Source organism: Balearica regulorum, chromosome 8 (assembly GCF_011004875.1).
Source record: "Balearica regulorum gibbericeps isolate bBalReg1 chromosome 8, bBalReg1.pri, whole genome shotgun sequence".
NCBI classification, from domain to species: domain Eukaryota; kingdom Metazoa; phylum Chordata; class Aves; order Gruiformes; family Gruidae; genus Balearica; species Balearica regulorum.
The window spans coordinates 21,736,779-21,761,673 of record NC_046191.1 but is presented as its reverse complement, the minus strand read 5'-3'; the positions used below and the strand labels follow the sequence as shown (position 1 = coordinate 21,761,673).

Genomic DNA, 24,895 nt, shown 5'->3' with positions numbered 1-24,895 from the left:
TCTTTGGGTATGCTCTCATACCTGTCATGGTGTTCCTCAGGAAAAATCTCAAGAAAAGTGCCCAGGATTCTGGGAAATTGTTTTTAACCTAAAGTGAGATCTCGAGGCAGCTGCTCAGTTGCATTAGGCAGTTGAATAGTGGATTCAAGCACACGGGTGAGAGTGCTAAAATATGAAACCTTCTTTCAAGCGCATTCCCCAGACCCCAGTGTTGGGGCAGTAACCAGATTCTGTTTAGTTTCCAATGATATAAAGCACATTGGATCCAAGGAGTGCAGCTCAAAACTACAGTATGGTAGTCAACTGGAGAGAGAAACTAGATGTCTAACAAATACTATTCAGAGTCTCATTTTAAATTGTTTAAATTGTTCGTGTTTCCAGTTCAAATCGTATCAGGACAGGAGAATCTTTTGAAAAATGTTAACCTCAAATTCCTTTTGATGAAATACAAAAACAGTATAGTGGTAAGCCACTTTTTTTCAGTGATAGCAAAAGATCTCTCATCACCTGAATCTATTATTTTCTATTTATGAGAATATTCTGATGTTACAGCTCAACTCAAAGCCTTCATTAAGAGTATTGTGGTGGGCTGTCACCAAGTGCTCACCAAAGACGCTCTATTACTCCCCTCCTCAGCTGGATAGGGGAGAGAAAATATAATGAAAGGCTCATGAGTTGAAATAAGGGCAGAGAGAAATCACTCATCAACTACCATCAGGGACAAAACAGACTCGACTTGGGGAAAAATTAATTTATTACCAATCAAATCAGAGTGGAGTAATGAGATATAAACCCAAACCTTAAAAACACCCTCCCCCACCCATCCCTTCTTCCCAGGCTCAACTTTATTCCCGAATTCTCTACTTCCTCCCCACCAGCTGCACAGGGTGATGGGGAATGGGGGTGCAGTCAGTCCATCACACAGTCCCATAACCAATTTTTTTCCATGGAGATCAGTGTTTATTATCACTGCACTTTCAGAAACTCTTCAGTGTGGGCATAGCTAGTTGCTAAACCCACTAGCAAGTTGAATAATTTCAGTATTTTCTTTGAATTGACTTTCGTTTAAATAGGCAATCCTTAAATGTGAAGCTTTTAGTTTCTACTATTTTTTTCCCCAGAACATTTCCTTAAAAAAAAAAAAGCAACAGGACTGCAAACAGGAATCAATGACTACCTAAAACCAATGTCAAGTTCAGAGAAGACAAAGAACTCATGTGTTTAGTATAGAACTTACAGTTTTTCCCTCAATAAATGAAGATGATTTTTTTCCCTCAAGTAAGGATCTTGACCAAATCCTATATTCAATTCATACCAAGGCTAACATGTTGCTCACATAACACATAGCAAGTCACATAAAGATACACAGCAAGTGTTTAATCTTCAGTGGAAAGTCTAGTGGTTAACCATGCAAACAAATTATTTAACATTTTCCTCGGGAATCATTGCATTTCCATCTCCAGAGTGGTTAACATTTGTGTATCATTTCAGTAACACATGGTTATGGTCAGGACATCCAGATTCTGTATCCCTTAAAGCAAAAATGTGGAGGTTAATGTTCTAAGGCACTTGATTCAACCAGACTAATAAATTTTCCTTCCTCTGTAGATGATCTAAGGTAATTTAGACAACCAGAGTTGGAAAACTTAAGCTCAGCTAAATGAGTCATGAGTCTACAAAACGCTTAAATTCAGAAAAAGACTGAGGGTACCAACATGCAAATTGACAAAACTGTTGAAGAAATGCAATTGCAAGAAAAATAAATATAATGTGGGATGTCTGTAAAGAGGTATCACACACAGGAACAAAAAACAAAAGTAATTTTTCCTCTGCCTATGAGGCCAGTGATGGTATTTCCAGTGTCTTACTGGAAGACCACTGAATAGCTCACGGTCTTTCCTGTTAGGAAGATACAGACAGAAAGAGTTGTGTAACACAGGAAAGACCACAAGCACATATGCAAAAGCAGAATAAAGCTAATAGGATAGGAATAATAATAGAAGGTGAAAATACAACCTGTTTGCAGTAAAATAGGATGGCATATATGGGCACAAATTACATGCACTAACTTAAATACTCATCAGAAAAAAACTTCTCAATGGAAATATGAAATGCCCTGTCAAATAATCCATCTTAAAAGTCACTGATGCTTTGAAATATTAGGCCAATGAAGTATTTCTTTAAAAACTGAATGTTGTAATAATCCCTTACCTGGCAGAAAACACTTTTTGCAACTTCTCTTAACACTTAATATAAAAAACAAACCCAAAAGATGTACCAAAGATAATTTACTACTGTGTTTCCAGAGGCAGACCGAAAGTAACTTAAGGGTTGAAGTGTAAGAGGACAGGTTTATTTATTGCTCTGATAAAATAGGTAGTGGAACGCAGTCTGCCTTTGTACAACTGTCCTGCTACAATCACTATTTCAGTAACTCTGGGTTAGCAGACAGACTACTTCATCCAAGAAGTCTTCTCCCTGTGTGTGGAACTTCTCTGAGACTGTAAACAGGGTGGTCCACATTCCCCAAGAACTGCATGACAGAATCTTCTCTTACAGCGTTATTTCTAATAATACTGCATTCTTCAGGAGCAAAACCCTCCTCTTAAATCTACGTGATAAATTTTGATTGGGGCGGTCTACTCTTCCTGTCGCTAAGAACAGAAACTGAAGTTTGCAGTGCACCAAAAATCAAATTGACAGTTATCAGAACTTGAGAGAATAGCTCCCTTTGAATTTTTCCCCCCAAAAGTCAGTACCAGAATCCACAGCTGAGTATTTGTTCCTCATCTAGCCATGTTTTTTGTTGATCTTTTCTAAAACACAAATGGATCTATAAAATACCATAATATACGATAATTGGAAAATGGCATCATACAATTAAAAAAAAAAAAGGAAGTAAAACTTAGTATGATTTATACCTGAAACAGAGGTGGCTACTACAAAGATGTTCTATAGTGGCATATCTGTAGATTTCCTCAAGAAAGTATGCACACCATCATTAATCTAACAGGCAGAATTTGGTAATATTTTATTTACAAATGACACAAAGCAATCATTTAATTTACAAAAATGCTAATCCTGCAATTTCCAAAGAGATTCACATAACTGACACACCCAAATCCCAGTGAAATATGAGCATCCTATTCAAATTAAGGTTTCGAACATCTCTCACTATGAATTCCCCAAATCCCAAAATGCACTATAATTCCTTCTGCCAAGACAGATTTTCATTATTATATCACCTTTCTCATAGAGCTCCTCCATCGCTCTCCAGGTTTCAGCTCGGACCTCTCGATTGCTTTTACCCAGAACATGTGCATCAGGCCAGTGTATTAAATAAAGATCTAAAAAAGAAACAGAACCAGACTACTCATTAAAGTGTCCAAAAATATCCCACCCAAACCTCAAAACAAAAAAACATGCAAAAGAGCATTTTCCATCCATCATGGCCCCTAACATATTATGATAAAAATAATTACAATTATTACTCCATGATCATTACTGTATACATCCATTTAGTTTTAATAAACAGAATCTACAACATTTCATTAACAAGTAAAGGTAACAGAAGTTGCACATGTGCCACAGCTTTAGGTCACTATAATCAGAATTTCATAGTCACATATGCACTTAAACTTCCAAAACATAACGAGCCCCACATAAATCAAAGGGATTTTGGTCACTGGAATTAAGACTGGACTACTACTGAAGTGCCACAAGTCTTCATGTTTATGGAAGATAAATATGTTTGGCAGTTCTATAGATATTTTATACAACCTCAGCAGTGAGTCTGTTTTTTTCCCTTTCTAAAGAAAACTTCAATTTCTGAATTTCTGTTGAGAATTACAGCACATTCTTTCATGCAGGTGTTTTGCTACAATTTTGTGGCAGCATTTGTGATTTTTTTTAAAAGCATTTTTTAAAATATTATTTTAAGGAAACAAAATTATGCTTTACTAGATTTTATGAAATGTTAGCACAATTTCAAACACAATTAAGATTTACTACTGATGAAACTAGAACTGCAGGTTAAACAGGTAACTGCAGGTATCCCAGTCAAAGAGGTGTTGGGCTTTGATGCATACATTAGTCTGACACAAAACAGGAAAAGGAAATAAATGCATGACTGAGATGTGCAATCATTGTCTTTGTGCTTTATAATATTCCTTTTTTGGCAGTTCAAATATAGAGTTAAGAAATAAAAAAAATAGACTTGTTTGCAATGAGCAGAGTTATTTGTTCTTCGAATGCGTCACACCATTCATTTACAGCACCTTTCTGAAAACACAGGTGCTCTGCCATGGTTTTTTTAATTCATATTTAAGGACTGCGCTAATGACTACTATACCACTGGGCTGGTATATTAGGTTTCCACCTCTATAAATACAAATTCAGCCTCGATTTAAGAGGAAAAGGTAACATGAAATTCACTATAATACACCGGTTTCCATTTGGGTACATCATTGCAACAGTGTTAAAGACGGTATTTTACTTACACTAAGAATCTAATTACAACAGCACAGAATTTTGTACAGCAAGATACATTACAGATGTACTGAAGAAAAAATTATTTTGGGTGATTCACAAAAATATTGAGCTAAATTTGCACTTTCTGGTATCAGTAACCCATCAGGCTTTTAAACACAATTGCTCAGACAAGCAAATATCACTTATATATAATGATTTGCAGCACCTGGATTTACATCACATTTAAAGAGAAAGTTGCTCATTCTTTGCCCTTATATACATAAAATCCACTCCCAATTTAGAAGAGAGTAAAAAAACCACAAAGCACTCTTATTCATCACTGATCTGTGAATAATTACTTCTTCTCTAATTGCTCTGAAGAAAGAAGTTGTATTTATTAAGAATAAATACCAATATATGGTATTGGAATAAATACCAATTTATGTGACATTTCAGTGAAAACTAATATATCAATTATAATTAATATATAGATTAAAATTAGGTTAGATATATAGATTAAAGGATTTAGTAAGGTTATGTTCAGAACTCAGGACTACTCTAGTTGTGTTGCCAATAAAGTATCTTTTAAAATTTCCACTGACTTATATTAGATGTAATCCCAAGGATTAGCATTAGGAATTGCTAATATCAAGTGTTCATTTTGCTCCAAAATTATATATGCCATTGTCAGTACTTACTGCATGCACACTGCCACGTTTTAAATTAAACTTTTTTTGCTTGGATAAAGCAAATGTCATATATATGTAGGTATAAGTTTACTTCACGTCAAAATGGAAGAATAACATATCTTTAATTGCTGCTTGTTATATTCCTCAAATCAGACTAGTAAGAACTGCTTAACTATGCAGAAACATAATAAATTAATAAAAAGGTCAAAACTCACTATAACAAACCTAGTTTTGAAGAACAAGCCTTGGCTCATATCAAACCTAACAGCAAAACAATATTTTTTCAATGTTTAGCACAGTTACATTAATGCAATGATTGCATTTTCCCTGCTTTTCTCAATTGTCACTGCACTTAGTGTGTACATGAAGTATTTTTCTTTCCTGCACAACCTCTGTTGTTGTTGTTGATTTTTATTCTATTAGATCAATGTGAACTAACCTCCAAAGTATTCTGAATTCATGCACAATCCAAACTTGGTGTGTTATCATTCATGGGATTTATCTATTACACTGAATATGCTTGTAAAACATTTGTCCAGCTCCAGCTGGGGATTTGTGATACGTTAAATTTGCCTGAACGCAACACACCGGAACAGTCAAAAGGAAAATAAAATAGTTGATGAATTTGGTAACCCACAAACCACATTCAAGAAGTTACTTTGGAGGTTTGATCCAAATCCCAAGGAATGTATTCTGCTACTGCCAAACCTGTAAGATTTGCTGCCATTTCATGTTGGTTTACTGTGACTGCTAGTTGAGGACCATATTTAGAAAATGCAAGGAGCAGAATATCTGTTACAACCGCTGCCCACAAATAATACAAATTTCCAGCTTCTCATGGATATATAATCTACTGATTCAAATAAAAATCCTGGAACACTGCTCTCCTAATACCATTTGCCCAAAAAAACGTTTATTGAAAAGGTTTCATAGTAGTATTTTACATGGAACACTTTTTCTCTTAAAAAGCTGTGACTGCTTTCAACTGTTTCAACAGCTGGCATTCTATATACTGCTAATGCACAGATTTATCAATTCATGTTAGATTATTTCCCAAGTCTCTAATTCAAGTCTGCATGGATGGATTGTATAGCCCATTAAGGATCCTCAAGAAAATTATCAGGACCTTCTTTAGAACAAAGAGCTTAGCTGCACATTTAGCTGCCAGGGCTTCTACAGATTCTTCTTTTTGCAGTCTTCTGAATGACTAACTTTCCCTCCAACATCAAGGTCTAACTTCACAGATATATTATTTAGGATCTTTCAATTTTCTATATGAGCAATGTATCTTCACAGAAATGCTGCAAAGCACCACATATTTGGTTAATATCATATAATGACATCAGGAAATTCTGATTTAGGTACATTTCATACACCATTACCTCACATTCCTATTTCACAAAAAACCTGCCAACTTTAACACATGCTTGTAACTAAAGAATTTACTTTTCTAAATAAGCTTGGATAGAAATTGCCCTGTTATTACCAGATCTTTCCTTGTCACAGATTTCACGTCCTCTCTGTGGTATAGACTGGTCAGCAGAAAAGGGACTTAAAATGCAGGTATGAATGAAAATAGAGCTAGGATATCTAAGCTTAGTTCTACAAGTTTATAACTATTTTCAAGCCAATCTTCTGCATTCCAGTTACTTTTGGTAGACTTGTGATAACCCTCAAAATTTCCAACAAAAATCTCTTACTCTAAGCATTCTTGAAACACTTGAAAAGTTCACATTTCAAGATACTGCCATTTTTTGCTTAAAAATCCTTCCAATAGCACCTTCCAGCTGGGTGCTTTCAGACACGAGGTATAGGACTCCCTAAAGCATGATACTTTCTATGAAGCCCATGAAACACACCATATATTGTACCTCCTCTGAGGGTCTACTTCACCAGCACATATAGCACTAAACATAGAACTCAACCTTCTCTCTTTCACAGGATTGCAGATCATACTGTGTTTAACAAAAATGGTCTGCAGAGTTGATCCAACAAAGATTAAACTCAATCAGCCAAAACCATTACTCCACTTGCCATCCCATCCTTCTTGAGGAGGTCACCATTGTCACTGACAGATCAGTGAAGTGCACGTAAAGTATTTCATAAGCCATCGCACTTTACAAATTGTCAAATTAAAGCAAACTGAAGCCAGCATTGATTTAGGTCACTGTGTCAGACTAAGTGGTGGTTCAGGAAGAGCTTTATAAATTTTTCAGACATCTCCACATTAGTGGAAGAAAGGTGAAGGAGGTGAAGACAGGTGATGGTATAATAAAAAAAAAGGAAAAAATCTGGTATGAAAGCAAATTGCACAGGCAGGTGTAATACCTAATTTGTCTTAATAATATGAGCAAAATAAGTCTCAGAGCTGAACATAACTGACAAAGTTTCTGTTTAGCAGCAATATGTAAACTGAGTATTTCTGTGAGCACCTACTTTAAGCAGCCTACTACCTGAGAAAATAAAAGCAAATTAGAGTACTAAAACGAATCACTGAAAATGATTTCCTGGAAGTGAGTCAAGTTTTCCTCTCATCGACATTCAGAACCAGTGCTATACCAAGCAGAAGAAAAAAGAAAGCAAACATAACAAGCAGAAAGCAGAGAGGAGGAAACATGTTATTTCTTAATTTAGAGGAGAAAGGGCTTTAAACGTTGTTTATGAAAGTCTTCTTCCAGTGACCTATATTTGCATGGAACAGACAAAAGGAGATTTTAATTCATTTTGAATTATTCTGTACCTGTGCAGGAAGTTAAGGGATACATTTCCATAAACAACAGAGCGAAAGTCATGTATACAAATACCTCCATCTTTAACAGATACAGGGTTTTTTCCCTTCATCTTGCAAAGTACCCAAGCAAAAAAGCCAGTATATATAGCACACGGGTGCCATTAATATTACATCCCATCAATTCTGCAAAATTAGTACCTCACAAAAACTGTTCACTTCCTCATTAAAGTCTATTTATTGGTAACAGGGGGACAGGGTGAGGAAAGAGAAGCAAAATGGTGGTTTTCAGGACACTGACAGATAATGTCTGATGGTTAGGTCAATTATACCTTGATTATCAGCATAAAAACTATCTCCACCAGTGTCATTATTATAGATTATTACTTTAAATTAATCTTTCTCTGCCTCCACTTTCTTTTCATTATTCCAGCTAGGGAAGAAGCAGCAAAAGCATTTTAAAAAAATCATGTTTATTTTTATCAGGTACTTCCTCTCCTATGATCTGTTGCAAAGAGCTAATTGGCATCACTACTGCAGCTCTTTGCCTGTCTAATAAGGAAGTAACAATATCACATCTTTGACTAGAAGTAATTTACAATCAGGGTAAGTTTGAAAGTGTGTAAGTCTAATTCAGTGTTAGTTAGATATAGTCTTCTAAAGTCTTGCAGATACTTCTAACATTTTCCCCAAAGTATATTGCATGAGACAGACCAAACCAAAGGCTGTTATTCAGAATTTTTAAAAGTTAATAGACTTACAGAATAAATTTTAGAAAGGACTCCCATTCCTTGAGATTCAACAGACCACACAAGAAATTAGGCATTTTTGTTGCTCTGTTAGTAATAAATTATTGTAGAGTTTATGAATCCTTGTTTCATGGGTTTTGGATGTACATACATAAAACTCATGTAGTGGATCCTCAAATCAATTTAACAATGAAATGTACCTTTACAAAACATACCTTGATTTGTTTTAAAACATTTGCAACAACACAAAATTCTGTGCTCTCAATTATATGTATGTGAACTTCCTAGAGAACAAGCAGAAGAAGAAATCTGCAAATGTGTAAACAAAGGCAGAATTCAGTTTCTGTGATCTATCTGTACTACCTTATTTTTTTCAGGAATTCATTCATCTTTGCAAATACTCACATGGAAGGTGCAATAAGTGAGTTATATGTAAAGATTCATACCAAGATACTCAACACCAAGTCTTTCACATGACTCGAAGCAGGCTTTTTTTGTGTTTTCATAGCCATAATCACTATGCCACAGTTTGGTAGTTATCCAGAGGTCGTCCCGCTTCACACCGCTTTCTTTGATGGCTTTTTGGAGGAGAGATTCACAGCCATATCTTTTTGCTGTGTCAATATGACGAATGCCACATTTTTGTAATGCGTGGACCACAGCATCATGGGAATAGCCACCTTGATGGGAAGTACCTAAACAAACAAAATCAGAAGTGAATTGTTAGCAGTGAATCCTGAGGGACGTATTTGATCATAATTTTTTATTTTTATTGTCTTTTTTTATATTGTCACAGAACCTTCTTATTCAATTTTCATTTCCTAATAGTGAACAAATCGGAACTGACAGATCTGTAGGCTGAGAAAATGCATAAAGTGCTAGAACGTTGATCAGAAATAACCCCACTGAAATCAAATATGAACAGCATTTAACCGTAAATAAGTGATTTCAGAAGTCAGGCTGAAGACCAGCAAAGAGAAAACACATACTTTATGGAAAATTAGTATATTGCGCTTAAATTTCACATAGGAGCACAATATTTACAGAAGAAAATATTAACAATAAGAAATAAAATATAACTTTAGCAATTTACTTTGCAGAAAGCTTATCCTGAAACCTTTCCTCTGTTGAACTCCTGGTTGCTTCAAGTTATTATTGTATTCCACAACCCCAGACATAGGGCCATATCGTAGGTGCAATTCACATAATGTCAAGCTCAGCAGTAACCAAAACAATGGAATCCTACACAAGAGTTACAGAATGGGCATACAGGGAGTTTCAGTAACAAAGTACTGAACTCTCATTGTGTAGGTATTCACTGGATGTGCATTTCGCATGTCAAGGGGACGGAAGGAGGAGGAGACTCAGCAGGAAAAGCAACCAGCAGGAGGACTGTCAGATAAAGAACTGGTTGAGAGCAAGGAGGATGATGTTTCTACTTACCCTTTCCTGTTAGTTGTTTTTCCTGCCATGAGCCCCTCACCCATTCACCCTCACCGACACACTTCCCACAAACAGTATTTTCTACAGTTTGTTGGAGGAAATGCTCAGTCAGTTCCAGTCAGCTACCAAAGCCACCTTCTAAGATGATGATTAGTACTTAAGGGCCTTAGTGCTATAAACAAGTCAGCATGCAAATGACAACATCACTAACTTCAGAAGGGCCCTGGGCAGTCCAGACAGTTGACAGCAACAGGGTCTTCAGCCACTGCTGAATCTAGATAAATAAAGGACTCCAGGTCAAAGAATACCATAAAGTGAAATTTGTATCTGCTGCTAACTTTCTCTTTCCCCCACAAACATAATATTTATTTCTACATCAAACACTGTCACATGTTATGAAATTAACAAATGTATTTCACCACCCAAATGAAAACACAGACAGTTACCTTAGATTCATCCTTAGAACTTCCCACACCTGAACTGGAGAGAGAATGCCCACAGGGGTCTGTGTGACTTTCTCGCACACATCGTAGCACCACATGCGAGAACGAGAACTACAAAAGTCCTACTTGGATGTAAGGCAAATGAGGTTGTCTTAAATGCTTATCATTTTTGTTTATTCCCAGTCTTAGAAGGAAAGCCAACAATACTTCTGTAATCTTGCTCGATGTTTCAAGTCATTTAAAATAAGATATAATATGGTCTGATATCAAACACATACACCTGAGGATCACAACATTCTGCTGATCACAATGGGACAATCCCTGCTTTACGTTCATGACCTACAAAATGTGGAGTATTGAATTCTTGATTTATCTTCATGGATTTTAGAGTGATGAAAATATAATACTATATTCTTGCAATTGACATGTGTATTGTAAGTATTTTACCTTCCATATGTAAACAAAGTTCTACTGTTTTAAAAGACAAGAACTTTACAACTTTTTTTCTCCATAGCCACTAATTATGATTAATAACTGGCTTTGTGAAAGATATCCCTGCCCACGGCAGGGGAGTTGGAAATAGATGATCTTTAAAGGTCCCTTCCAACCCAAACCATTCTGTGTTTCTGTGTGTTAATTTCTGAATAATCTAGAAATAATGTCCCTATTAACTTGTTTTACATCAAAATAAATTAAACTAGATCAACTTGAGTTTTCAAAATAGCTATTTCAGAATCTTCCTGAATGTTTAAGAATTTTAGATCAATGCAATGCTACTGCATTACAACTATGGGCAAAGAACATATATGCGATTATTACATTATTCAGATCCTAAAGGAATTTTATTAAAGAATTATATAACTAGCATAGAAAAATTATTATAGTTTTTCATAACAATCCCATCACTTTTAATAAGCTGGTATTGGTGCCAAATAAATGAGGTTGTAACTATTGTGTCTGTTTCTGGCTGAATGGACATTTCTAAGCACAGAATGAATGGAGTTCATTTAGAGGTCTTGCAAATGGACTTGGACTCTTTTCATGCATAATGGATTTCAGTAAGAACATTTAGGACAAAGAACTTTTTTTAAAAAAAAATTTAACCCTTTTAAGTTGAAGAGAGAGAGTAGGAAAGAAGGAAAATTCAGAATAATTTTGTTATTGTTCCCCAATCAGTGATGGCACGCACACTTGTTTCACAGGAAATAAAGAGACCAAGATCAGTCTGGAGGGTATTACCTCATTTTCTATGCCTAAAAATGAACTACAACAGTCCTGATGCACTAAATAATAATTGGGAAAAAAGCTTAATTATTTAATATTATCACTTTACAAGCCAACTTGATCACGAACAACAGGTTTCTAAGTTAATTATGCTACTAACAGCTTCTAGACTTTAAAATTACAGTTTTCTTTTGTTTACTCATGTGATTAAACATGTTAATTCACAGATGTGGGAGGGCAATAAAAGAAGGTGGAGTGACTTAAATTTATATTTTTAACATTTTAAATCTGGACTTCACATTATTTGAATACATTAACATTCTTACACGTTTGGGATTACCCTTTGTTCACAGAGATGTAATTCACACTGTACATGTGTATTTAAAGACAAAATCCAATTTTGCGTTTAAGACTAATAAGAACTAGGACCCATTCCATCCTCTTACTGTTTCTAAACATATGAATATATTTTTATTCTAGAATTCTCTGATAAAAAATAGGAATTCCTTTTAATAAATGAAGTCAAATATAAATAAGCCTGGAAACCACCCTATTTTTTAGCTAGCATTTTAACTTGTTTTCCTAGTGGAATAGCACTGTTCTCTCATTGACTGAGCTAATCTAAATTTGACAGAGATGAAGACGTCTGAGATAATTAGATTCCTACAGATTTTGTGAAAATTGGTGGTTGGGAGGGACAAAGATATTGCAGTAGAAAAATGGATAGGCCGCAGGACAGAAATCCATTCAAAACTAGGCTTAATTAGTTATGTTATTCTTTTTGTCATGATTACTCATCACTTTCTTGATATCCTGAAGAACATGACTGTCAAAAATAGGATGAAAAATGTGCTCTGGCAATCTATAAAAAGTTTCAAAGATTATTAGGAAGGCAGAATCCGGTTCCTACAGCCTTTCCTCCCCTCCTCCTCCTCTCCTCTCCCCTCCCCCCCCCAAAAAACCCCCAACAAAACCCCCCTCCAACAAACCAGCAACTCCCCGCAAATCCCACAAAAAGACAAAATGAACAACACCCTCCCCCAATTCCCCCTCCCAAAAAGCCCACAGCAAAATGTAAAACAACTAACAAACCAAAACGCTACCCCCCCTCCCAGTTTTATGCATCATCTCAGCTGACTCTCAGCCTCATTAAACTTTCTGTTCTCTTTTGCTGTAGAACTAGCTAGAGATGCAAAGCACCAACAGCTTTTCAAAAGAGAATCAGGACGTACTTTCTCTCCCTGCTTTCTCCTTCCCTTTGTGGAGGACTGTGTCTTCATGTTCTTTGTGAAGTGTGAAAGTATTATTTATCTGAACATACAAAAAATGTTCTGTGATATGAATAACTTTGGCTTCTTAAAATCAATGCAATCACTTAGAAGAGTTCCTGTTAGTGAAACTGCAGCCAGGATATTTAGAGATCATATAATGGATTAATTATCTTCTGACATCAGTAGTCAGTACTAAAACCAGTTGACAAACAAAACACCTATAAAAATGCCCATTCCTTTGCTGATTTTTTTTAATCTCCAGGTAATCACTTGAGAAAAGAACTCTCAAAAGCAAAATTTCAAACATCTTTTTATCAATGTTTATATATAGTCATTGCATATATATGGTATTGTACACCATAATATGCTTGAAATACCTTCCTCTGTTAGTTTATTTCTATTATTTCAACATTATGGCCACATATGAATATATTAGTTTTTGGTACTTATACAGTTAGTTTTCACTAATTATGAGCAAATTTGGTGATAAAACATAAAATGTTGCCTATACACAGAGCAAATGAACATAAAACACATTTCAAGGCTTATTGCTAATCCATTCACAAAGTCACATGCCTCTTCTATGGAATGGCTCAAGGACAGACAATTCTCACTTACTGTACTTGCTTACTCTCTTACTCCTCCTCCTCCACCATTCACATGGTCCTCTGACAAGCTGATTCAGATTGTTAAATGGCCAAAAAAGCGTACATTTTTAGAATTATTCATGAACCTGAATAATTCCCTAGAGCGAAAAAGACACTAAATTTTGGGCAAGGGATGGGGCAAGAAAAGTTCCCCCTTTAGCAGCAACAGTTAAATAATTTGATATATTTAGTGTTTTTATTAAAAGAAAAAAAAAATCATAGTTGTGTTGAAGCCAAACACCAAATGATCAGAAAGACCTTCTCCATGAACTTGTCTCCTGAAGCCTTTCTTTCCCTTATGTTCCAACACCATCCCTAGAGCTGCTCTCAGACAACCAGTCATTTAAAGCCGTCAAAGCTGTATAAAAGTTGCAAGAACAATTGCATTTTGTGAGGCTACAACACAAAAATGCCAGTGCAGTGCTGTAACTCCAATAAACAGGCGCCGATAGAGGTTGTTGTGTACAAACATGGTGCAACATGAGCTATAGTAGTTGAAGCATGGGCATGAATTTGCTTCTGTAAACCTCAAAGCACAGTGAGGACGACCCTGTCAGCACTGCAGTAAGGCAGGCAGGTACTTCTGTACTGTAACAACGTACTAGGATAAGAAGATTCACCAGAGAATTCCTGATAGAGGTCTTGGTTGCATTTACACACATTGTATGACATTACAGCTGTACTGTATGGGATGTGGTACTTTCATGTTCCAAAATAATACCACTATGCTAATTAAATATTGTTAATAGACTTGACCTATGTAAAGTCTAGATATTACATCACGAAGTTTCTCTTGCCTTTGTAAAGGCTATCTGGATTACAGATATTACTTTTTTTATATATATAAAGTTTTACTTTTGTAATGTTTCTTTTTTTTTGCCAAATATTATCCATTGCTTAGTGCAAAGGGGTCACTCTGGGATTGTGCAACTCAGAATAAGCTCATAGAATTCAATCACATGAGGAAGAAAAGCAAGCAGGCATGATTTTAAACTCTGCAATTCTACTCAGACAACTGTACACAGGCACCAAGGAACAGAGGAATACAGCCTTGCTGCAATGCAAAAGGGTAGGAGAGAGCCTTTGCATGCCTATTATGTATCCAGGGAAAGGGAAACCAGAATTGCTAGTTTTCTCTCTTCCTGAGAGGAAGGAAGAAATGGCAGTGAGCCATTCTTGACAGAAGCACTCTATTCCCTCCATCCCAAAGATGCTCTGACTGTAAAAGATATTCACATCATCTACTGTAAAATGACCATACATCTCTGATCACTGACCTACCATTTATCTAGTCAGAACTTTAGAAGAGGAGGTATAAAAGCAACTTCTCAGAATGTGTCTCACAACAAGCCCAGAAAGTCTCCAGGAGCATCTATCATCAGTGGCATGCTATGGCTCAGATATGGTATCAATTCACTAATGTATATCTGGCAGCAAAAATACACTATCACCCAAAAAATGCAAATTTTTTTTTCTGTAGGAGTAAAGAGGTTTCCACTGGAAAGTGCCAGCTGCTTAAATTATTCAGCATACAAATATTTTTATCATGCAGAGCTTCTCAATTAAGTTTATAGATAAGGACAACTCTGTAAAGTGACCTATACATTTGAAAAGCAATTATGAATGTGTAATCCATGTAGAAGTTTCATAAGCAGAGCAGCAGCACACATTTATTTAAATGCTTTTACAGACAGACTGCCAAATCTTGAAGCCTTTTCTTTCACTCCACACTTTCCCACCACCGTAAGAACTACTTCTCATTAACAACCAAATTGGTTTCAGATGCTCTGCTATAAGATGTTACCTTAGAAACCATTTGGTAAAAGACTGTGGCTTCCTTCCATAGAAATCTCAAGCAGTGAAAAGGCAGATTTTCTGGCGTAAATCAAATCCAATTTCTAGGGTTCACTAAACCTTTTCTCCTCGGAATAATGTTTTGTGACTAGATCTTAGCAGTTAATAGTGCACGAAGAATTGCTGGTGTGAACCAGTTTTAAATTATTTTCATTCTATTCCCTTTGTTAACTCAATTGAAATTACTTCCAGTACTTATCATACCTTGATAGAGCTTTTAACTTCATAATAAGGATATGTACTATATACAGAAAATAGATTTAAAAACAAATATTAATGTTATTTTTTTCCCATTTCATACATCTCCTTGAACTACTCTACCTGATAAAGATTACATTAATTAACAACATTAGACATTTGGAAATACTTCACAATAAATGAGACAGACCTGTGACTTTTTTTTCCTCCTCCAAACAACTTCCACAAGAAAGAATGATCAAAAGGGAAAAAAAAAGCCTATACCCCATACTTAAGGAGTATCATAATCATTCCTGCTGTAAAAGTTTGACTTAATTGTAAATTATTTACATAACTTTTAAGTATAATCAGCATACAGTTAAGTAGAAGGATAGCAGTTTATGAGTGTAGTTGACCATGAGACCAATAATTCAAACCCACTTAGAATATTGTAAAGATATTATTATAGAAAAAAATTATAAAGAGAACTGAAAGTTGTACTGATTTGTAGCTTACAAGATGAAAATGTATGTAAAATAATGCATCATTGTAAGATCCTAATTCAAGATGACTTTCAAGCTGATGATAATTTTTGATATCATAACCATGCCCTTTATACCTACCAGACTACTCACAGAATAAGTGCAATTGTGAATTATGACAAGATCCTACTCCTGCAATATCAGGTGACACTGCATGGTCTGAGACTTGCAGTGTCGCACTGCTAAGAAATTGCATTCATAAGTCCAAAGGACAGCAGCAACCCAGCTATCCATAGTGCAAACTAAAAGTGAACAATGAAGAGTGTTTCTGATCAAATATTGTTTCCCCCCCCCCCATCATCTAAGAATTTAAAATGTATTTTCTCAAGGTTTCCAAGACAAACAACATTTCTTGTAGCCCCTCCTCTCACACTGCACATTCAACCTTAGAATAGTATGTATTAGAATGCAAAGCACTTCCATTCAGGCATTCAGCCCAACGAACAGAGCTTACAGTTATGAAACTGATGTAAAGCCACAACGATGGCTTTCCTCTTTCTCTCCCCTCTCCTCCAGTAACGAGGATTTTGTTTCACACACTGTGCTGGAGGTACTTGTCATAAACATTAGAAGAACTGTAGAAAATTTAGGAATCAGTACCTCACTCCTCCCCATTTGGAGAGATGAGGAACTACTGCAATTTAGGTTACAGCAGCATGTAACATCACCATTCAATTCTGCCAAAACTATGCTAGGGAGCTCCGGCAAATAAAAAAGGTATGATGACTAAAATCTGCTACATCAAGGTTGAAAGATAAGTCACCTTTCTTTTTATTCCCCCACAAAGTTTGGTATCATTTTTCTACATTACAGAAACACGGTGAAAGACGTAAACACACTAGTGCTTGCTTCCCTGTTCATTTCAAACTGGTTACAAGTAACTCGTTCATCTAGTGGGCAATTAAGCTTGTAAAATTTAAAAGTACCAATGGCAACAGCAAATTTAAAAGCATATACATAAAGCGCCTCTGCTTATACTGACAAAGGCTTTAATTACTAAGCAGTGATAGAAACCTAAATTTGTTTTTTATTACTTAGACTTAGTGATGGACATTTAAAATTCATCCGTATCACATCAGCAACAGTGATTACCAAAAAGAATCCAGCATGAGAGAGGAAATTATCTTTCTGCTATTAAATCACAGTCCGTATGTCAAAATATAAATAAGGTAAAATCCCCAGCAAAAAATATAAAAAGCTGATTTGTAGGTGTACAAAGAGAGCACAAAGCAGCAATCTCCCTCAGAAAAAAGAAATTATTTCTGTACTGTGTACACTCTGATATAAGCAAAAATTGGCCCAACATTTACTAGTACCCTTTAAAACAACATTTGTACAGCATTTGGTCTTTTTTTAAAGAATAAACCACCACCAGACTGGAAGCAGGTGAAGTCAGAAGAAAGCAAGGAAGGTAGGAGCTCAGCAGGTTTAGTCAGGTTAGGAGAGGATACTGCTTTGTCCCACTGTTACAAATGCACAGCTGCCTGGGATATGGCCACATTTTGTACATGAGAGAAGTTAAATATCTGGAGGCCCTCAAAGCTCAAGTACAACTTCTCAAGGTCAGATCTACTGGAACGGTGGATGAATTGAGACAGAAAGATTTATAGATGTGGCATTTTGTTCATCACAAGAGGCTATTAAGGAAACTTGGTAACCATGGGTGAGAAGCAAAGTCCCAACAGAGTAAAAAAAAATGGTTAAGACATAAAACAAAGGGAAGAAACAATCAGCCAATTCTTATTACAGGATAAGATTAATAGGGAGGAGTGCCATAGGTCTTGGTATCGGACCACTGTTCCATAAATTTCCTTAAGAACTGAAGCCATGAAGAAACAAGAGCCATGAATAAGAAAAAGGCAGTAACAGTGGAGAATGACAAAAAGTGAAGGCTTGATTCTGCTGCCACTGAATTGAAAAGCAAAATCTCATTTGATTCCAATCCCAACAGGACTGGGTCTTTTTTGACCACAGCTAAGTTAAAGAATTAATATGAGCAACTCTAGGATTAATAATTAAGAAATTGGTAACTGGATAAGTAATACATAATGAAAGGAAATGTTAAAATACTTCTATTCAGCATTAAGATTCAAGTTATATGTAGCATTTTGATGAAAAAAAGCCCAACACAACCTGATGTAATGAAAGTGGGGTAATCTGATTCTATGTTTTTCTCCAGTAAAAACCCACTTGTTGTGAAAAGAACTGGGAACAATACAAGAAGTCTTGCATGATTGCAATGCAAGTGATGCAATGTCTTAAGCAATGCAATCAATGAAGTCAGTAAAAACTTACTTTCACGATTTATTTACTTAGATAAACCTACAGCTGAGTATCAGGAATTTTACCTATGGAACACTCTGAAACAAGGACAGGAGAGATTTTAATGGTTTCCCTTGAGTATGGAGGTATTCTATGTGTGTATCTGTGTGTATTATTTTACCATGTACTAGTGCAACATACTGACATATACAGTAAAAATGCAATTTAAGCAAGTTAGTAGCGCTAGAAGTTAACCAACACCATATTATTTACTGGAATTAATTTTTATTCCTGCCAGGCTTTGCCTATTTGACTAGAAGCTGCTCAGAGTAATACCTGTCTGCTCTCCCAGTTACAGTGCCTAGCATAATGGCATTGTCTGTTCTTGAATGATCTTCCATAAAGAACATCATTACTAATAATAAAATACTCACTATGTGTGACATGGGTAAGGCACAATGAATATAAAGACTTGATTATTTTGTTTAGTAATTGCCTGTCCTGAAGCCCCTTCCCAAACAAGCATGCAATTAATTCTATACTTTAATAGGAAGGGATCATTAGAGAACTTTTTATCTCATCAAGTTGTTATTAATTCTAGCTACCCTAAGGATTACATAGAAAGCAAATTTACAAGACAATATTCTATGAATTTTTGGCATCGCCAGCTCATCTTGTCAGGAAATCACATGCTATTTGACCAACGCCCCTGAATTTCATTATTACTGTCCCTAAAAACAAACAAACAAACAAAACCCCAACCAAACAAAAAACAAACACAAAAAACCTCTTCTAATGGGAATGTAACTACCATATCAAAGCGATAAAGATAGTTTTATGAGAGAGTGCCAGAGCAAGCCTTAAGAGATACATATAATTGGTGTTTTGGGGACCTTTTGTGATAAGGCTATATATATATGTAATAGAATAAAGAAGTCAGAGAAGTGTATGGGTAAAGTTCATGAACAAATCAAATACTTTTTACCACAAAGAGACTATAAAGTTTCTCTCATATCACAAAGCCTTCCAACAAAGAGCAATGCCATGCTGAATTTAACCATTCAGCAGGAGACCTTAGAAAAGGTTCCTAATATTTCAGTTACAGGAAGAAAACCCCTTGTGCTACCAAATTATATCCAAATGTTTTGGAGAGTAGAATTTTTATGCCTCAGCCTTGAAAGAAAAAAAAGCAACAACTTTCTAAGTGGGAGCTTCCTACTTAACAGAAGTAAGCATGAACAGTACAAACTGCATGCATTTTTCTTCCAAAGCCTGAAGAGGATGACAGTGCGTGTACCACTTAGGCAAGAGATCCATTTCTGAGGATGTTGCTTTAGATAAGCACCAAGTATCCTGTAGTTAAATTAAGACAATGTAAAAATATGTATTTCTGTACTATAGTACAAAGACTCACAAAGTATGCAATTCTTGGATACATGTAGCTCCTACAAAAAAGTTGTAACTACACTAACTTCAACACAGTGTCATTTTATTTCAGTTATTTCCCCAGTATTTCTAAAACATTACTAAAGTCTTGCAAATATGGAAAGAAATTATAGCTATCTTATTAGCAAGATAGTGAATGTATCCATTTTCTACAGCAACCTAAAGCCATTATGAAGTAATGTACTCTCTGGGGCATAGCTTTGTACGAAGTATTAGGGCCAAAATGCCAACTCATTTTAGACTTAAGCCTACTCTAGTTGAAAGCAGCCTTTGTAATGAAAATTACCATTGACCGTAAACATGCCTGATCCTCTGCATATGAATAATACTCGCTAACACAACTCTTAGAGTCAAACCATAAGAAATATAAAGTTATCAACAGTTTTTATAATCATACAAAGAATAGAATGTAGATTACTTTTATTTGTTAATTATAAATTTAGCTATACAGCATATTTATAACACAAAGGTGGGCTGCCTTACAATAATTGGTAGGTGTCTCAGGAAAGTCAGCTGCTTTTACCATTTCTAGTAGACTTGTCTTTCTGCTGGACACAAGACAGACAATACAGCATGAGCATATGAATTATTTACATGTAAGTAAATACAGAAATTTGGATGTACAGAATTTGGCATGTTATTTCAAGTAATGTCTCAGACTGATCATAAATTTTGCACATTTCACAGCCTTCTCTGGTGTACAAATCCATCTTTGTCACTAGAGATATTAATGGAAATGGATCCTCCTCACCTAGAATAGTTTGTGTAAGTGAGCACAGAGCATCAGAAAGAATGGTAACCTAATGAAAGACCACTTCCCATCTCCTCTTTTGCATCAAACCTTGACCAACTTATTGAACTTCTCCTATACAAATTTGGAAACCAAAGCAGCTGTGACATGGAAACCCCATTTTAAAAAAAAAAACCCACCACAGTTAAGAAACCACCACCACACTACCTTTTGACAACTGAAACTTCAACAGAAAGATCAGACATTTTTGACAGAATGCTATCCTAGGCTGCTGTTGCACTCTCTCCAATGGCATGTTCTGGCTGAGAAATACGTTACACATCTCCTACTCCAGCTCTCAGCTGCTACAAAAAGGGTTTCTTCACTTGGAAATAACTTGCATATCTATCTGAGCTGCCTTCCAGCTGACATGATTGGATAGTTGCAGCCATCTTAACACAGCATATTTATCTCTCTCCGAAGCTTTTAGAAAGATTATCTAGCAACAGAGACAACATACATATCTGTCATCTCAAAGACAACTTTTCATAGATAAAAATTACATCTGCATGTTTAGAAGGATAAGAAATAACAAAGAAACAACCAAATCTTAAATCCTGCAGAAAATAGCCTTGCAGAAAATGCATCCTGATTGAAGAAAGTTCTCCTCTATTTTATAGCCAAGTAATTTTTTTGCAATGCAAACATTAGTTAATGCGGCAAGGCTGTAACAAAAACAAGCCATTAATTTGTAAAAGAGTAGTTAAGTAGGAACACCTACGATAAATAAAGATCCTATTGTGTTAGGCTGCATATCATGGTATTTATAGCTTGACCACAAATGCAAGTGTGTTGAGTCTTGAGCTTCCCCACCCTTCTTTTCTTAAATCTGCAGTGTTTTGCAGCCTATATCAAGGATTTCTTAAAAATATCTGACTGGTTTCTATCTATCACAAGATCATCAAAAAGCTGCAGAACATATAAGCAATATGCCAAGTGTTACTCTAGCAAGACAAGAATAGGTAAGTGAAATCAAAGAACCAAATCCTGCTGTTCATGACACCACTGTAAGTCAAGAGAAGCTCCTGGAAAGCCATACCTGCCAGAAGTTACCGGGCCAGAAAATGTCAAACTTAATTCTCTTGATCTTATATGTTACTATCCATTTACTGTAATTTGAGTTCAGGCTTGACAATCAACTACTCAGTACTTACTATTACAACAAAAGGACAGCAAGCGGCCTGCTACTTGGTAGAGAGTGCAAAGGAGTCTTTCTGCCCATCTACGTTCTAGTCAGCTTATTCTTCCACTCACCTAAGAAATGTATTGCAATCTTCCCCCCCCCCCCCCCGAAAAGGCGGCTCTACAGAAAGTCTGAAATACAGTTCAGCATATACTGAAACAATGGACATAAGACAACTGAGTCCATTCTCTAAAAAAAAAAACTATTTACATTTTTTTTTATTTTTATAAAAAAATCTCCAAGCGAACTAAATTGGCAAAAAGTGTTACAGGTTAAAACAAACAAACAGCCAAGCCACCCAAAAAACAGCTAAAGGAAAAAAAAATAATAATTTTGAACAGCATAGACCTTTTGCTCATTATATAGGGACCGCATAAGGAACAGCTGCATCAAGTATTCTTAAGGTTAATAGATACTAAAATAACAAATTCATACATTGGGCATTCACATACAACAAGTTTATGAACATGTGTACGCATATAAATACATGGTAAAAGCAGTTATGAACATTTTGTAGACTTTAAAATTCTCTTTTTTTTTTTTTTTAATCTTTTTGCTGATGATGCTGAGTTGCTAAGACTTTTAAGCTAATATTGCAGCTCAAATTACTTTGGGTACTCCGAAACAAGCATTACAAGCACTGTAATGCTGTAATTGACTTAGTGCTTCTGGATGAAAAAACAGCCCTATTAAAATCAAAGGCCAACTCCTACTGACTTAAGTGGCTTAATACACTCTAAAATTCACAGCTCCCATTTTGCCCTCCTTTATGCTAATGAAAATCCTAAATAATTGCTCTGAAGTCAGTACACACTCATAGGATAAAGATGAAAAGAGCACAAGGGTCATTTTATTTTATTTTATAGCTTAGCTTGATACTTGTGTGACTGATTAACCCCAGTGTCACAGACAAAGAATGTAAGTGCCTTTGATTTGTATGTTTATGTAAAATAATGGAAAATCTGGGATATGAAATTGACCCATGATAAAATTGCATCATGAAAGACTGATTGGGAAGAGTATTCCTGTTTTAGAATATGCTATGAATGAAAGAGGCTTCTGGAAAGACTGTAACAAGAGACAGAAACAGATGCTCAAGTATTATGCCAAAAGAATCTGAGGCTTTAACCACAAGATAAATTAACTCTTTACTTTTACAAGAAATAAAAACTAGTTAATGTCAACTATATACAAAGACAACTATACAAACCCCCCCCAGAAAAATCTGGTGAAGTATGCAATTGTCATTGGTGTGTGTATGGTACACGTTCGCCTCTTTGTGGCACACCTTCCAGGCACTCTTTGCTATATCTCCTGTTTTGGGAAAGTTAATGGCCTCTTTCTCTGTTGTGCATACAGCATTGACAGTGCTCTGACAACACAGAATTGCTGGTATTAAACCCCCTCTGCTCACACAATCCTATGTTGACTTGGAAGAATGGCCTTTAACCATTTAATAGTTTGGCTTTTTTGAACCATTAGCAAATTGACCAATTAGATGGATTTGGAATTCAGAATAGTATAAACCTGATATTCCTGTGTACAACTAAAAGGAGTATTCTGCTGCAAGCCAAGCATGGGTTTATACCATCTACAGTTCAGTAAAGAAGAAAAGCCTTTTTCCCTTTTCTCAAACAACTGAGGGAAAATAAATTCTTTGCTTGTCCTGTGGAAAAAAAAAAGGGGGGGGGGGAGAAAAAAATTCCTTATTTCAAATTTCATAGACATGTTCATGCCAGAGTTCTCATTGCAGGAGCATGTTCTGGTTAGCCTGTAGTCTTGTTTTGCTAGGACCGAATGCAACAGCTTTCCTGAATTATCACTAGCATTAACTCAGACAACTAACATGGACTATAAGGACTCCTAATTTTTTCCCCACATTCACATTTTTAGAAAACAAGTTCTTTAAGAGTTTAACCAATTCTATTGCAGAACTTCTCACTGCACAATTGATAATAAATGTAAATTATAAAACAGTTAATTTCCCTTTGTACTTTCGTATTTTCAGCCAATTTTTTTTCCCTCCTAAAAACATATTAAAAGTGTCATACACGTTTGTATGAGCAACAGCCAAACACGTTTGTTGAACTTCACTGTAATGTCACTAAACATTGGCTTTCAAAAATAAAAAAAAAAAAAAATCACACACTAGACTGAAGCACTGACAGGGTTTAACAGCACTTGAATTCTTTCAACATACACACAGGCCATGTGTCCCTGCAACCACAGAGTTCACAGAGGCCTCCTAACTCTACCACGAAGCTGAGATTCCTACACGGCTTTCAACTGCAACAGGTGCTGCTGACAAAAAAACCCCACCTTCCAGTAAGATTAATTCAGGCTTAAAAGTCCACTTTAAAGAAAAGTCTGCTCCCAGGCCTCATAAAAAAACCCAACACCAAAACCACCAAACCACCGAATAACACCCTGAGGGAAGCAGGAGGAGAGCTATGTACTCCCAAGCAGAAAAGCACCTGTTCTCCAGCCTGCCTTGCTGTAGGGGAGCAGGAGGAGCGCCAGCAGGTCCCGTTTAACAGGACGACGAAGATTCACCCGAAGCCGAACAGGCCTTTGGAGGAGGGCAAGGCCTGCCCAGCTCAGCGCAGGCAGCCTCAGTAGGAGCCTGCGGCCCGGCCCGCCCTGAGGGGAGCCCGGGCGTGGGCCGGCCCGGCCTTGCAGTGAGCCCCCGCCACCTCACGGCGTCTTTCACTCAGAGGGAAGCGGCTCCGCCGCGAGGCGCGGCACTTACCGAGCCCCAGCACCGGAATGCTCCGGCCATTGGCGAGCGGCAGCGCAGGACAGCCGCACGCCCCACCCCCTCCCGCCGCGGCCATGCTTCACGGCGGCGGCCCGCGCGCTCCCTGCCTCGCGGGACTACAACTCCCGGCAGCCCCTGCGGCCGCCGAGCGCCACAAGGCGCGGAGGGGGCGTGGCCGGCGGCGGCGGCGCGGCCGGCGGGAGCCAGGTGGGAGATGGG

General features: G+C 36.6%; 1 protein-coding gene across 3 annotated transcripts in view; it reads right to left on the bottom strand.

Moving 5' to 3' along the window:
- LOC104635872 (putative oxidoreductase ZK1290.5) overlaps window positions 1-24,796 on the bottom strand; it is a 47,707-nt gene extending 22,911 nt beyond the window's left edge. Inside the window, exons 1-4 of one of the 3 annotated variants that reach the window (XM_075760069.1) lie at window positions 24,668-24,773; window positions 20,429-20,493; window positions 9,083-9,331; window positions 3,246-3,347 (exon numbers count right to left, since the gene is read on the bottom strand). In XM_075760069.1, coding sequence (XP_075616184.1) covers window positions 3,246-3,347; window positions 9,083-9,331; window positions 20,429-20,471 — 394 coding nt within the window. In that variant the 5' untranslated portion in view covers window positions 20,472-20,493; window positions 24,668-24,773. Of the gene's footprint in view, window positions 1-3,245; window positions 3,348-9,082; window positions 9,332-20,428; window positions 20,494-24,667 lie in introns of all 3 variants that reach the window. The other 2 variants (XM_075760070.1, XM_075760068.1) reach the window with 2 other exon arrangements.
- Window positions 24,797-24,895: the final 99 nt, after the last annotated feature.